Source organism: Balearica regulorum, chromosome 20 (genome assembly GCF_011004875.1).
Source record: "Balearica regulorum gibbericeps isolate bBalReg1 chromosome 20, bBalReg1.pri, whole genome shotgun sequence".
NCBI lineage: Eukaryota > Metazoa > Chordata > Aves > Gruiformes > Gruidae > Balearica > Balearica regulorum.
Genome location: NC_046203.1, coordinates 2,925,407 through 2,940,967, shown reverse-complemented (window position 1 = coordinate 2,940,967; position 15,561 = coordinate 2,925,407). Strand labels below are relative to the sequence as shown.

The following is a 15,561-nucleotide window of genomic DNA, read 5'->3' as shown; positions in this document are numbered from 1 at the left end:
AATTGATCAGACACTCCTTATTAATCACGTGTAGTTCCCTACCTATCCTGTATATTGCCGTATGATTCACATGCTGCTGCTGTATCTTATATACAATGGAAAAAATGAAGTGTGGTGTCTGTCCTCCCACCTCTGTGAAGTAACAGGTGGAGATAATTGAGGGAAAACCAGAAATGGAGTTAGGGAGCATGAGAAGTGGGGTAACATGCTAAACTTGGTTTAAAAAAAAAACACAAAACAAACCCCAGACTAAAGCTCATCTCACTTGACCCCGGTTAACAAGCAGCATAACCTGGTGCTTGGGAATTGTGGGTCCTTCGGGGCACACCTCCCATTTCTTCAGTCCCAGCAGGAAGGGTAGATGGGGCCCACAAAGCCCACGTGGTTCTGTCACGATTGCAGAACCAGTCTGTCCAGCTGGTCTTTCTGCTGCTGAAAGAGCTGACACGGAAGAGTTTATCTGGAGGATGCAGGGACGAGTGGGTTTTGTGCTCTGTGGCTGGTTCCTAATTTGGGGGGTTTTTACACTTTGAATAAGGTTGGTGTTACCAGCGCGCTGGTGAATTTGTTCTGACTTCAGTGCTGGTGCTGCTCTCCAGCATAATGGTACGGTGTTGAGCTGCTTGTGTCAGTGTTCTCTGATGCCGTGACTGACCAAAGTACAAGAGTCTTTAACAGCTAAGTTCGGTTTCTTGCCTGGAATGTCCCCGGGCTGTTTACCCAAGCAATTCCCACAGTGGTTCAATGTCTGTTCCCACTCCAAGCTGCTCTGTAGTTTCACGGTACTGTAAAACAGGCTGCTCAGAAGTGGCTCCCTTTGGTGGATGGAAAGATTCCCCTTTGTTAGAAAATACTTTGGAAGCAGGTGATGCCTCACTCGGATAAAATGCAGAAGGAGCTTTGGCATAAAGTAGAGGACTTCAAAAGTCTGGAGAACGCTGGATACAGATAAAGTTTCTTGGAATACTCATTTTTTGCTTGTATGCATGCGCTTGTAGGTACTTACGTAGCTAGAATGCATCCGTTCTCTTGCTGCTTTAACACTATAGCATTGAGAATTTGTTTGCTGTTGAAGGGAAGAGAGCTAACTTTGAGGGATTGTTATTATTGAATGTTAACAAGACAAAATAGCTGGTAAAAGAAAATGCAGACTTCCTTCAGAAAAATTAAATCTTAATCAACAAAATGAAGAACCTCATTTTTTATTCTTTCTAAGTTAAACTGTTTAAACTTATCAATATAGGTCAAAACCTTGCAGGACACCAGACTGTAGTAAGTTTCCAGCAACGAGCAATCCTTCTTATCGCTTGTTTCCTTCCAATCTTTAAATAACTCGTCCTCTCTCATGTTGGAAGAGGTGAAAATGAATTTATAGCAGCATCGATTGTAGCTGATGTGCTTTTCCCCAGAAAACCGGGAGCTGTGAATGGGAGCGATGCCAGCTTTTTTAGCACAGATTCCAACAAAGATATCGGGGGGCACTGAAACTGGCACCTCCTTGGCGGCCACGTACACCTTGCGAGCAACGTCCTGGGACATGACGAAAGCGCTTCCGTCACAGTAATCTGGGTAGAACTCTTCTGAGTAGTGATGGATGGGAACAAAGCCAGGGCTTTGGGGGTCTCTGTCGGGCACTCCTTGATGAATGACCCTCCCCATGTAAATGTCCTCTAGCTGTGTTAGGCTAAGCAAGTACCCAGCCAGACTTGGAATACCGACAAACATGTTTTCGTCTGTTTTAAGAATATACCGTGCATGGGGACAGAAAGTCACCGTCCACTCCAGGCTCATCAACACCTTCTGTGTCTGCGTCTCAGGGGAATCGATGAAACTGCCTTCGATAATGTCTCTGTGCTTTTGAGACTCATCATTGATCTCTAGCTGGGTGGTTACTGAAGCCGGCTTTCCTAAAGCAAACAGAGTAAGGACAGCATAACCTCTGGCGTCTGTCACGTTGCCCCATGTCTGCCTGATCACGTTGCGCCTTGTCCTGTTTTCTGGGCTACTGCAGACAAGAATGAGCAAAAATATCTCTTGATAGGAGCATGTTGCTGAACTGCTGACAGTGTAAGAGAGATTGGCCTTTAGAGGATCCATATCTAGCTTCTTGGCTCTCTCCCTGATTTCGAGAGTCTTTGCGTCGGTGTAAGAAAGAGGTAGTGACCGCAGGAAGTATTCCTCCAGTAAATCTGCTCCAAAAAGCAGCACGTGGAAAAGCAAGACATTAAAGAGAATGAAGCACCACTGGTGAGTCCGGAGCCTGCAGAGTGTCAGCTGGGAAAGGGAAGACACAGACACTGAATTCTCTTGCTACTAGGACAGAAAGACTTTCCTGCATTTTATAATGTATTCACGTAAAACAGAATAATGACTTTTAGACCATGATCTTTTAGTGTAAGGCTCTTTTCCTACTAGAAACCTAAGCAACCCCGCTTCTTGAAGCACAGCAAGCTCCCAAGCTGAGGACATTACCGTGCTCTAGTTTAGAAGGTCTCTCTCTGCGCATCCATGTGTGGAAATACTGGAAAAATAACTCACTATTAGTATTTTCTGACTGTTTTTAACCTGTTACTGAAAGCCTGAGATGCTAGTGTTAACGTGTCCTCAGAGGAGAGCCTTTAGTACTTGGCCTGACAGCACCTTGCGGAGCCCAGCAGGGTAAGAAGCCGAAGGGAAAGCCGTTATCCCTGCTGTCCCAGAGCACCGAGCCGAAGCACTTACCTGCATGGCAGTGGGTGTTCTCCCTGCAGCAGGGTCTGCGTTCACGGCGGAGGCAGTTTCTCCCTGGCAGAGACTTACGGGGCAGCGTCTGTATCTGGGTCTGCAGGATCCCGTTACTGCCCAGTACCCAGAGATGGTGGTTTCCACCTCACCTGCCTGCGGGAGGAAAGACGATCCCGGGGAACGATCGTGTTGCAGCTGCATAGAACACAAAGCAAGCAAAACCCTAGCCTTTCCTGTTATTAATTTCTGAGACAACTGCTTGGGCTTACTCGATAAAACAGGTGCCTTGGTACTCTTGCGAAGCTGCGCTAGGTCTGCCAGTTTATTGCGGTTTTTCCAGGGGTTTGGTTTTTTACAATTGTGCCATTTTGGTGGTGTTTGCCCTGTCCAGGGTGGTTGACCCCTGCACTGAGCGCTCTGCTTCTCCTGAGATGGAGGTTTGGTGTATGAACCTATGGGTTTGCCTTGTGTGGGGTCCCCGTGGACGTGGGGACACCCAAGTACGTGGGCACGGCAGGGCCAGGCTGTCCCTAGCACGTGGGGAGCGGCCTGAGCAGGGACACGGGTACGAAGAGGCTTTCCCCGTGCTGGGGTTGCAGGGATGGAGCTGTGACCCCGCTCCAGGCGAGGCACCTCGCTTTGCTCTCTTGATTGCTCCTGGAGCTGAGGACACAGGGCACCGTTGAGTGCCAAGCGCGTGTTCGATGGGCCCCGGGAGCGGGCACGAAGCAGGAGGTGCCAAAGGTGCTCAGCTGGAGGGCCCATGGCCAGGACCCCGGGGGGTGTGTCGGTGTGTGTGTCCCCCCCTCCCTCCTGCCCCTCCAGCATCCACGTACTGAAGCAAGGCTGTGAAGCGCAACGAGCTGTGTTGGATGGTGCTTTGCTTTCTGTCCGCACAGCGTCACCCCGTGGCTTTAAATGACTGTATGCGTTTATGCTTTTGTGGTGGCTGCACGGCCTGGCGAAGAGCTGCGGTGATCTACCTCCAGGCAGGCTCCTGCCGTCGGCGGTGGCCTTGGCTGCGCCGGAGTCTCCGCATGTTGATGTTGGCGCGGCCGCGGGCTGCGCTGGAGCTGCCTGGGCTGGGGAGCCGCAGGGGACTGGAAGTGCTGGAGGGGGAAGTGCCAAAGACGCCACAAACAGGATGGAGGTGTCAGCGGGGGTGAGAGTTGGGTTTGGCAGCAGGTCTGCGAGCTGTGGGGCCCGCGGAGCGCTGAGGGGGCAGAGGGGCTTGCAGGTCCCTGGGGAGGGCGCGGATGGTGGTAACGATGCTGTTTGGTGGGCAAATTGTGATGGGAGGTGTCAGCCTTCATCAGCACAAGTGTGGGAACTCCAGCCTCCATGTCAGAGCAGAGAGATCGTGATTTATTTTTTTTTCCTTTCTCATAGGTAAGGGTGCATTTCTGTTACTGCGTCCTTGGGTGAAAAGGCGTAAGGAGAATGCAGCGTTGCTGTGGTTTGCCTTAGATGTGTGCCTTGCAAGAGTGTGATGCTCTGACTGTTGCAATCCTCCCTGAAGCATCCTTCGGGGAGCCTGTATCAGCCCAAAGTCCCAGGGAGGTGGAGAAGAGCTTTGATTTCTGACTTGGGGTGACCAAGGGTTAATCCCCCAGCGCTGGCTGAGCCCCTCAGCTCTCCCAGCGCCTGTCCCTGGGTCTGTGGTAGTGTGGGGAGATCTTTCCCACACGTTTTGGGAAATCCGCGCTGATGTAGGGAGCAGCTGGAATTACAGGAGAAACCAGGTCCCCAAAATGTGGTCACAGCTTGGAAGTGACATCACGCCCCTCTGAAAGACGGCCCAAACACACATAGCGTGTGGTTCCCAACGCGGACCTCGGCTTTAGGCTCTCCAAAAATGGGAAAAACTCCTTTCACAAAGCTTGTGTGTCAGCTGGGCCGCAGCTTCATCTGGACCAGCCTCACGATCATTGTAATCCTTGCAGAAGATGTGCTTTGAAGCTTGGCAAGCTGTCAGCACGGGAAGTGTCAGTTAAATGTGTTCTCTGAAATAAAAAGCTAATAAGGAAATATTTTTCATGTATAATAGTGTAGCACTATAGCCCCAGATACCCATTCTGGGAAAAAAAAAAAATTCCTCCTTTGAAGATGCTTTGTCTCCAGCTAAACCATTTAATAAGCAAATAAATACTAGCATTTGAAACCACTTCCATTAAAAATATTGGCTTTCCCAATTGTGCGTTTTTAGAATAATAATAAAACCCACATGTGTATCATCCCTGTTGCAATTACGCACAGCGTGGTGCTTGCAGTACTTCTGAAGTCATTTCTTTAGCACTGCTTTGTGGTGGCAGCAGGAACTTCAAACGGTCGCTGATATCGCGTATATAAGATTAACACTATCCAACCACAGCTGGGGCGCGGGCAGCTCTTGGACCTGGGGTTTTGTTTATCCGAAGAGCCTGGATGGGTCCCGCTGGGAGAAAGCTGAGGAACAGAAATGAAAAGACTGCTGAAAGGTAAAAGAACTGCTCCGGGAGCACCACAAAGCCCCTCGGCTCCAGGGAGTTTGCCTGGGGGTGATCCCTCCGTCGCCTTTAAAACCCGGGCTTCAGGCAAACGTAACGCACAGCAGCTTATGTACGACCTTATCTCGCTTTTCAGATGGGTAAAGTCAAACACATCGAGAGAAAACCTCGCTCCCAGTGAGATCCAGGAGTTTCCAGAAGAAGAGTGAATTCAGGACCCCAGAGTGGCTGAGGTCAGGTCAGTCTGGGGAAAGGACTGCTCTTCTTACAGCTTCGCTTAAACCCTGAAAAATCTTGTGGGTGTCAATTAGGGAAACACACCGAGACAGCAGGTTTTTCTCAGCCACAGGGCTATAATTTATGTACAATATTTTCACATTTTCCTTAAACTTTGTGTCCAAGCAAACCTCATTACGGGAGCAGGGATGTACCAATAACGCTGTAGACAACTTGACCTCCCATACGAGCAGCGAGTGTTTAGACTGAAGGCTGTTTGAGTTTGATTTTTCAGAGAGGACAGGGCCCTGAACTCCCGTGGTACCCAAAGATGAAAGCAGACATGCCCGCAGGGCGGTGGGGGATGCTGGCGAGCCGGAGGAGCCCGGGGTGGGCAGCTGTGCTGCAGGGGAGCAGCCTTACCCGCAGCTTCTTCAAATGTCTCTTAAAGTCTCCTGGCTTCCCTCCCAACGCTGTGAACATTTGGAAGGGGGGAGCGGAGCCCGACTTGTTTCAGTTCTGCTTGACTCCGCTTCATGAAAATGCGAAGGCTTTGGATGACGCACCGTTCTCAGGCAGTGGTGGAGGCGAGGGCGGGTGGACGGGGTTTATTGGGGGAAAGACAGTGAAAATTGTTTTTTCCAATGAAAATTTGCTCAAGTATAAAAGCCCAAGCTCTGCCTGCCCCAGATGTCCGTGCGGTCACTCTGTGCCACACGCTGTCCTTCCCTGGACGATGGATGTCCCTCTCCGTCCCCACCACGGTCCCCCTGCTCCCAGGCCCTTCCCAAAAGCCGGGTTGATTCCCTCAGGCTTTCAAACCTTCGCTCAACCGCTCCAGAGATGCGCCAGATCCTGTTTGCATAGCCCGCCCGTAGGCAGGCGGTTCTCCTCGCACAACGGCCTCTTTCCACGAGGCGTTCCTCGTGCGGCCACTTGTCTTATTTTAAGGGTCAGAGATGGCCCGTGTCACAAGGCATCCTCCTTCGGCCACAGCGGTCTGCCAGGTCCCCAGCCGGGATGCTCCTGGGGGCACAGAGCACCTTCCCCGTGTTTGGGACCCTGCCCAAAGGGTCCCCTCTGTTTCCAACCTGCTTCTTGCAGCGTTTCACCAGCACACGCAGACCCGACAGCGCAAGGGGCTGGGAAGGGGCTTGTCTGGTTTTTAATAACAGCATCCGTTGCAATAAATAGAGACAATTGTTTTGGTCTTAGTCACCTAATAGCAATGTTTTTGCTTAAAGATATGATTCAGCTCTTGCAGGCAATTCTTCACCTTGAGTTCTCCGTGAGGCTTGGGAGATGATGGAAGAGGAGGCTTTGTAAAAGTTACGCATTGTGCGTTTCGTTTGGGTTTTGGTATTTAGCATTCCTTCAGCTGTTAAACGTAAGTAGAAAACTTAAAAACAATCCAACAAACCCGAGTGCTGACACACGAGACAGATTGGCCACTCCTGGCACGCTAACGAGGGTGTCTTTTCTTCCTATTTAATGGCTCAGTTGACTGGGTTAAAAACATGTTTTTATAGCCGAGCTCCTAGCATTCATTTTTTCTTTGCATACATCAGTCTCGGAGTTACAGAGCTCAATCTTTTTGTATGGGTGTGTTTGATTATTACTTCTTGAGTTTAACGACAGCTTTGACAACTAACTACCACTGTGTTTCTCGATAAAGACAGCTTAAACCCTCTGTGCGTGCTGTCAGTGCTGCATTCAGCCTCAGAAATACGGAGCTAAAGGTAAGCTGAACGGGGAGAGCATGAGCTTGGGAAAAATGTCGAGTTGCGAGGCCACGGGGCCCCAGCCCTTGGGCCAAGCTGGTTCCCGAGAGGTTGTTTCTCTGCCAAGATGTCAGCTTGACAGAAAAGTTGCCTGTTTTGCAGCGGGCCAGAAGTTTTCCCCTCGTTATTAACTTTCACTGTGTGCCATGCGGGTTACTTTGCCTTGCGCTTTCATTCCCTGAAGTTAGGCGCAGGCTGTATTTCTGCTTGTCAAATCTAGATTTCACGTGAAATTAATTTGACGCGCACAACAGCCGAAGCGTTTGAGTCTCGAATCAAGATCCACCTTGATTAAATTCGGTCTGCGCTTTGACAGCATTTGCAATTGGGAGCAGATCAGGCGTTGCCGTGCCTGACTCCACGGCCGTGCTGTAGCTGCAGCAAGCTGGGGCATTGCTTCTTTCTGGGGAGCTCCTTCCCCTGGGGTCGGTGGGTCTGCACGTACGTCTGCGTGTGCCGTACCCAAAAATGCAAAGCTTGCCCGAGGTCGTGGAGGGAAACAGGAACCGAGTGCGGGTCCTGGGGCTCGTGCAATGCCCCAGCCCATCCTCTCTGGGTCCCGCGGTGCTGGATGGATCCCGCTGCGCTCCAGCCCTGCGGAGCTGGAGGTGCCCCAGGGATGAGGAGGGGGCTGCAGCCCCCAGCCGTGGCCAAGGCTCCCGGTGGTGAGGCTGTCCTTGTCACCCTCTGGCAGGGGGTTATCAGGGAGCTCGAGCAGGACAAGGACACCCTCTGACACGCATCCTCGCTCGGCTCCGGGAGCACCGCAGTGTGCTGGACTTGGGTAATGCGTTCCTCGGTTGACTTTCTCTCCCTCTTGCCTCTGACTCATCCCCACCGTTCCCTCCCACAGATTTATTTATTGCTCTCCCAGACTCAGACACAGCAGAGTTGAGTCTCTGCTGCCCCATGCCGTGCCTCTCCTTGGGCAGCCGGGGCCGTGATCTGCCGGGGGTGACCGTGCCTTCCCCGCGCGTGGCCCTTGGGGGTCACAGACCAGGGGTTTGTCTCTCCCGGGAGCCCCACACAAGTGCCGCTCCCCGAGCCTGGCTCTGCTGCAGAGAGCTCCTGTGCGTGCGCGTAGAGCACATGGCCGAGCGTGGGGCACTCGGCATCCCTGGATGGCTCCGCTCCCTGGCGCTGCACGCTCCCTGCCCGGGCGGGAGATGGTCCCGTGGGCCACGTGCTCGCTTGCTCCGGGGTGCGGAGGGGAATGCCGGGGTGCTGAAGGGGGTCCCCAGCAGAGCCGTGGGGGCTGTGGGGGTCGAGAGGAGGAGGCACGGTGTCGCAGTAGGCACATGAAATCCTGGTTAATTTTACTTTTTGTTAATAAGACAACTGTTGGGAAATAAGGACTTGTAGAATCACTGGCGTTTCGGTGAGCGCTGCAGCTGAAGGCAGGGGGGACCAGCACAGCCAGATCCGTGCCCCAAGATACGGACCGGTGCCTTTGCTGAGAGCACTGCCCTGCCCCCCCCTTCCCCCCTTGGCTTTGGGAGTGCGGGGCAGGTGTGACAGCCCCGAGCAGGTACCCACAGCACCCTGCCTGATCCTGCAGCGTCTCGGGGGCTGAGGGGCCGAGTGCTTGCAATACATTGACGATGAAAGACCATGTTAAATCACGGCAGCTGGGAAGACAGAGTCTTTATCACGTGGTAGTGCTGGCTGGGACCCGAAAGACCTAAAAGAGTTTCCAAAGAAAAGAGAATTTTACTACTATTGATCCTGGAAGAGTAGAGGGGAAGGGCAGCATCCGTGGTCAGTGCTCAGATGAGCAGGTGGAAAAGGAAGAGTGTGAAGAGAGGCCCCAAAATTACCTGAAGGCTGCAGGAAATGCCTTGGGGAGGAGGGAGAGCACTCAGCTTGCCTTGCTTCTTGTGAAAAAAAAAGGAAGAGGTGTTTTGTGTTGCAGTATGTTTTCATGGGGAGAAAACGCAGGATAAAAGCAGACTCAATCTAGTGGGAAGAGGCAGGCTTTGCCACGGCTGGAAACTGCAGTCAGACAAATCCTCGTTAGGAGGAGGGAGTGCAGCTGACTAACGAGCGAGGTGGTGTGTGGGGAAGCCACAGGAAAGAAGTACTGAAGGAGGGAGATGTGGTGATCTCAGCATCCCCAAATGCCTCCCTGGAGGTCAGGGCTCCTACCTGGAGTTAGGACGAAGTCAGAGTGTGCTCTGCCAAACGGCAGAGGAAGAACAAGCAAGTTCAGCCGGGGGGCTGACACTGATCCCACAACAGTCAATGTCAAATAAACCCCATCCCGGGGTCATTCCGTGTTTTACGATACACACTATGCCCTGAAATAAATAATAGCAGGGCAAGAAAACAATAACTGATGGGGGAGGAAGGAAAGTATTTTGCTTTTTATTCTGTTATCTACAGGTTGTAAAGTGGTTTGTTATGGAGGATCCTTTTGTACCCATTCAGCAGGAGACGAAGCAAAGGCCGCAAAGTCCAGCGTGGCTGATCCGTGCCGGAGCCGGGAGCGGTCCCCAGGCAGGAGCTCTCCTTTCTCATGTGGGATCCCACCAAGTGCCATCAACGGGACGGTTTGTCCCTGTGCCCAGCAGCCGGACCTCTGCCGCGGGACGGGGAGGCACCAGCGCCCTTCCAGGCACAGCTCCGTGACCGGTCCATCGCCGGTGGCAGCGCCAGGGTGGAGGGAGGGTGGGACCGGGCCAACCTTACTGCTGGAGCTGCAGCATTTGGGTGGGGATGTTCTCTCCTTCTGGCTCTTTCTCTTTCGTTTCTCATTTCTCTTTTCTCACTGTCCCCACCCCCACCGTAACTGTTTTAAATAATTCCTCCTCCACGCCTGTGTTATCACCTAGCATGTCAATACGCTGCTGTGCCACCCACCCCTCTCCTCACAGAGCTGCACGTTAACATTTCGCACCCGATAATGTGAGGCAATTAGTGAATGAAGAATAACTTTCCTACTTAAAAGCATGATGGGTCGGGAAGCATCACACGGATGGATTGCACGGGGAGTATTAATTGCTTTTCTCTCAAATGACTCCTAGTGTAGGAGAGTCCATATGGAGAGAGAGGAGGAGGAAGAGATGCTGTGGGAGAAACAAAGTCTCCGGTCCTAGTGAGAAGCGTAAACCCCAGCGCATCTGAGTGGGCACCTTCCTTTGGAGCTGGAGGCTGCGGCAGCGAACGGGCACCGTGTGCCGATGCATCACGCGAGGGCCGGGGCTCCTGGGTGCAGGGGGTGGGGGGCTGCCTGGGGCAGGGGCTGCCTGGAGCTATCGGAGAGAAATCACCGCTCTGGAAGCAGCGAGCTCCTGGCCCGGATGGCGTCACCCTCCCCTGGGGTCTGACTGAAGCGGGCTTTGGGTGACTGAGGTGGCAGAGGAGCGTTGCAGAAGGCACGGGGCTGTCTGGCCACCGTGTTTCTGTGGGAGCGTTTCCCTCATGATAAACGGGCCTCGCTGGGCAGCTCTGCTCACCCGGGCAGCCCCGGGATCCTGCAGATCGGCTCATGGTGAACTCCCCAGTGCCCGTGCAACAGCGTGCTCTCTGGAGAAGAAATAAAAAAGAAGTGAAAAGGAGAGGAGCGTGCCGGAGCTGGGGCGGAACTGCTCCTGGGGCTCTGTTGCCTCATGGGCTGTATGGCCGGCCCTGAGCCAGCGTTGAGTCGCGGGTGCGCAGTGGGAGCCTGCGAGGAGGCCGCTCTGTTTGCAGCGACTCGCATCCAGCCGCCCCGGGCGGGGGACGCAGCTCGGGCAGCAGCAGCAGCTTTGGGGCACTTTGGGCTTGGTCGCATCATTACGGATGGCACCTCCTGACCCTTGGCATGCGGCATCCACGGGGCTCAACTTCGAGGGGAGAGAAGGCACCTTGGACCCTTTTCCGGAGGCGGCCGGCTCGTTTCCAGCTCTCCCTGGGGTGGGGCCGTGTTATTGCAGCAGGGCCCCCCTGGAAGATCAATGCTCCCCGGCCCAGCCGCGCAGCACGGCAGAGGAATTCCCCAGCAGGCCGGGGCTCGGCCGGCCCGTTGGCTTTCGGCACGACCCCAACGCGCAGCAGCAGCGCTCAACGCAAATATTTATAGGGCTAGTCGAAAGTAAAATAAAAATTTATTAAAAAAAGAAATAAAAAGGAAAGCCAAGCCCCCCGGGGGAAGCGTGCGGGGAGAGGCCGGGGCGGGGCGCGGGGACGTGCCCTGGGCAGCCGGTGCGGTGCCGGGGGGGGCTCACGGCCCGGTGCCCGGGGGGCGCGGCAGGTGCCGGCGCGGGCGGCAGGGGGCGCCGTGGTGCAGCGGCGGGGGCCGGCGGCGGCGGCGGCGGCGGAGGGAGCAGCGGGGTGGCGGCTGCCGCTCCGCGCCATGGGCTGCCTCGGCGGGCAGCGCCGCAGCCAGGGCGGGCAGGGGCAGGAGGAGAGCGGGGCCGCCGCGGCGCCGCTCCGCCGGTGCGCGTAGGGCAGCCCCCCCCCCCCTCCCGCTCCCGCTCGGTGCTATCCCGCCCCTCCCGCCCCGCAACTTTCCGGCACCTGTTGCTGCCCCGCGCCCCGCCGGGCTCCCCCGCGGCGGCCGCCTCATCCCCCGGGATGCCGAGCGCCCGGCCGGCCCGCGGGCTGCTGCTGCGGCGGCGGCGGGACGCGCCGTGATGGGCGGCCGGGAGCGGGAGCGGGACGGCGGCTGTGGCTCTGCCCGCGGCCGGCAGCGCGGGGCGCCCATGCTCTGCTCCGCCTCGGCTCTCCGGGCACCCGCGCCGCTTCGCTGATGCCTTTCTCGGGCGAAGAGCGGAGCCTGCAGGGGATCTACAAGCCGGCGGGGCCGGCGGAAGGCAGGGCGGCCGGCGGGGCCGTCTGCACCGAGTGTTACACCAACCGCTCCTTCGTCTACGACGATGGCAGCGCCCACAGGTACCCGCCGGCGGGACGCGGCGCGGGGCCGGGGGCTGCCAGCGGGGGGGTCGGTCCGCGGGTGTCGGGGTGGGGGGGGTGTCCCCGGGGGCTGCCCCTGCCGCCGTCGTGGGGAGCCGCGGGGCGTGCAGAGCCGAGGGGACCCCCTTCCCTCCCCGACGGCCGCGCCAGGAGGGACCTCGCCGCCGCCGGGACCCCGGGGGGAGCCGGACCGGGCCCAGCGGCACCCTCGCCCCACGTTCCCACCGCCCTTGCCATGCCCCGAGCCTGGAAGAAAGTTTCTGCAACACTTCCAGGCCTGGCTGGGGTCCCCCGCGAACTCCCCTCTGGGCAGCGTCGCCTTGGGAGCGGGGGAGTGGGAGGCCGACGGGGGCAGGGGATGCTCAAGAGATCCCCGAGTTGTTTGTTCCCAGTTATACCCTTCCTGGGAAAAGGGTCGATGCTGCCCCTCTGTCGTGCCTGGCACGGATGGAGGCCGTGCTCCGTGGTGTGCGGGTCAGGCGGTGTTTTAGAGGAGCTGGTTTGGCCGAGCCCTGAAGCCACCCCAAAGCCGGAGCACTAAAATGCACGCAGGCAAAAAGGCTGCATTTTCCTGGGGCATCACGCCCCACGCTCCAGCTTTAGGCTCTTTTTATGCCGAAGTTATAATGTCCAGTACGAGGGAGGGGCTGCGGTGTAGCAGCGAAGAGCTGCTCAGAGGGGATCACGGGGACCCGACGCCACTGTCCTCTGGTGCCCGGGCAGCAGCAGACGTGTCTCACAAGGGGACGAGTGCTTGTTGCTGAAGTATCCCAGCTTTTCCTGATAACTCCTTTATATTATCATGATTATATTTACTTGTGTGGCTCTTCTGACTGTCACACTCATCAGATGTCAGCTGAAATGAGCAAATGAAGCGTGTGTATCAATTAATTCTTGGCAGATAAGGACCTTGGCTGGGTTTGTGCCCTGGGCTGCTCAGCTGGGGTTTTTTATGTTGACATCTGCTCGCTATGATTTCGGGAGACCATCTTTTATTCCTAAAAGCCTAGATGGAAAACGAAGGAACAGTCTATTCGATGAGCTCTTTAACTTTCAGTACTTTGCCACTGACTGGGTAATTGGTAAAATCCTTGAATATTGCTTCTTGGGATTAAGTCCCTCATCATTTCCCCACTGTCCTCTCTGTCAGAGGCACAATGTCCAATGCGTCCAGGGCACCACGGTGCCTCAGGAACCAGGACCACCTAACTCCGAAGAACGCCTCGGTTGCCTTGGGCATGCCAGGGGGGCTGTGGAGCCTTCGCCACACCCGATTTCCTCATTCTGCAGCTGTACTTGGTGTGTTTGCAGAAATGACGTCCTTGAGGAGGTTATCGAACGCGTCTGTGTGTGCGGGGAGATCAGAGATCGGGCTAGAGATGGTAGCTTGCGGAGGGTTCAGGCTCCAATGTTACAGGAAAATGATGAGTTGCTCAGCTCAGCCAGCAGTTATTGCTCCTTATTACTTAGACTGCAGTACTGCTCGGGGTCATTTATCCTCATCTAATGCACAAACACAAAATCCTTGTCCAAAGGTCTTCTCCTCTGTCTCTTTCGATCTGACTAGAAGAGCTGTGTTTTCTAATTATTATTATACAGCTCAGTGTGTCTCTAACCCCCTTTGCCTCCAGAGAGGTTGAAATACCATTGCTTTCGGTGCTTGTCTCGCCTGCCTCTGCCCTTCCGGAGATGCTGAACAAGCTGGCTGGAGCCCTCAGGACTCGGCCGCTTTGCCCATAGCTGCCTGTTTCCCCAGCACCAGCTCGGAGCAGCCTGGATCTCTACTGCACTTTTTCAGTGCTGTTCAGCTGAAGAAGCAGAAGACGATTGTTGTAAAATGGCTAAAAGAAACGTGCAGGAGCAGGCAGAGCAACAGGCACCGTCTCCCCCTGTACATGATCCCAGGGGCCCGCTGGTGAATCTGCTGTTTGGTTTCCTCTTCTGCAGCCTGGTCTGGGGGTGCGCATCCCCTTTCAGTGGATGATCGTCCACATTTAACAACCTGCTATCACTCAGCCGGTTGGCACGAGAGTTTCCTCCTCACCTCCTGTGGGTTTTACCTCTGTTCAGTTGAAAGGGCTGTGCAGGCAGCACCCTGCCCGTGTCTGACGTGGGGTTTGTGTCTGATGGGTGCGCAGTCTCCGGGGGAGACCCGGGCTCGGGAATCCTACGCGGGCTCCTCAGCTTGTCTCCGCTCCGTGCTTCCAGGCATATAGTCATAGCTGTAGGTGTGATGGCAGACAAGCAGACCTGTCACCAGAGGTGTGTGTCAAGGATGTGAGAGCCAGAATATATCTGAGCAGCAGAGATGTATAACACGTTCAGCGTGTCTTCTGCTAAATGTTCCAGGGGACTTCAGCTGGGCTGGCTCCATTAAAATAGTTGGAAGCCTCAATTACCCCCTTGCTTAGCAAATCTAGAGATGGCTTACAAGCTGTTGAAGAGAAATTCCATCTTCTCAGTGGCCTGAGTGTGGAGGTGTGTGTGTAAATGTCTGTGTGCTTTCTCCTGGCCCTCTTTATAAGGGGACAATGGTCCTGGAAGTCCCTTCCAGTCAGAAAGCAAGGGGTTAACTCTGAAAGCACTTGAAAGTATGTTTGGAGAGTAAATACACACTTCTGGCACCCAGAGGGTACAAATAGCCTAAATTTTACTTTCCTACCTCGTGGGAAATCTGGGTAAATGTTTGTACAAGGAGCTAGTCTGTCATTTAGGGGAATACAGGATTTCCTCTGGCCAGCAGCTCTGCTTCCTCTGCCGTGCCCATGTAAGGGCACTCTGGGACGAAGCAGTGATGGATGAGGCGCCATATGGAAGAACTCACACAAAAATATCCTGCACAAGTAAGGGGACCTACAGGAGAAGCAGGGACGTGCGAGAGGAGACTTGGTTTTTCCATCCGCTACCTCCCGCTACTATGGCTCATTTAAGAAGAAAAAGATGAAAGACGACAACATGCATGATGATACCTGGAGAAGCTGCTTAGGAAGATCACGTCTTTCCATTAGACGTACGTGGCTTTTTTCATGTCTGTTTTTAATGTCCCTTAGGGGAGAGCAGTCTGTCTGCTGGACTGCGCCGCTCTGCTTAGGTTCAGCGACGCTGTTTATACTTGGAGTAAACAGTACAAGTCCTGTGCTGAGCAGGGCGAGTTCGGGTACCTTGCCATGGATTTGGGAGCGGGATGTGGAGGGAAGGTGGGTCCCAGCTGGAGCGGCTGCTCCAGTGCAAGTGCTTGAGAAGCCGAGGTTGGGGGCTGGAGAGCAGCAAGCAGAGACCTGTGAGCGCTGGTGGCGTGGCAGCTCTGGATGTGCTTGTGGAGTGGCAGCTGCAGAGGGCTTGGTTTGGTAGGGGCTGTGCTACGGTGGGGTCTGTCCTCAGTCCCACCTGAGTGGGCAGCCAGGACCGATGGTACTTTTTGGCCCCAGAAATCACAGCAAGTGATGCTGTCCTCGCTGAAC

The 15,561-nt window shown here is 54.9% G+C and overlaps 2 protein-coding genes across 6 annotated transcripts in view; one reads left to right on the top strand and one right to left on the bottom strand.

Moving 5' to 3' along the window:
* Positions 1 to 1,173: 1,173 nt before the first annotated feature.
* Positions 1,174 to 2,925, bottom strand: B3GALT9 (beta-1,3-galactosyltransferase 9). Its single transcript, XM_010300415.2, has 2 exons — positions 2,722 to 2,925; positions 1,174 to 2,274 (listed from the first exon to the last, which is right to left on the bottom strand). The coding sequence occupies exons 1-2, from the start codon at positions 2,923 to 2,925 to the stop codon at positions 1,174 to 1,176; spliced, it is 1,305 nt and encodes a 434-aa protein (XP_010298717.2).
* An 8,964-nt stretch (positions 2,926 to 11,889) lies between these two features.
* The window catches only part of KCNT1 (potassium sodium-activated channel subfamily T member 1), an 88,589-nt gene continuing 84,917 nt past the window's right edge, over positions 11,890 to 15,561 (top strand). For all 5 annotated transcript variants that reach the window (XM_075772346.1, XM_075772350.1, XM_075772344.1 and 2 more), the window contains exon 1: positions 11,890 to 12,079. In XM_075772346.1, the coding sequence (XP_075628461.1) occupies positions 11,937 to 12,079 (143 nt within the window). In that variant the 5' untranslated portion in view covers positions 11,890 to 11,936. The remainder of the gene's footprint in view (positions 12,080 to 15,561) is intronic.

Coding starts and splice junctions, on each gene's coding strand:
- B3GALT9 (XM_010300415.2), bottom strand. CDS start 2,925: ATGCAGCTGCAACACGATCGTTCCCCGGGATCGTCTTTCCTCCCGCAG. Junction 2,275..2,721: donor GAACACCCACTGCCATGCAG/GTAAGTGCTTCG, acceptor TCCCTTTCCCAG/CTGACACTCTGCAGGCTCCG.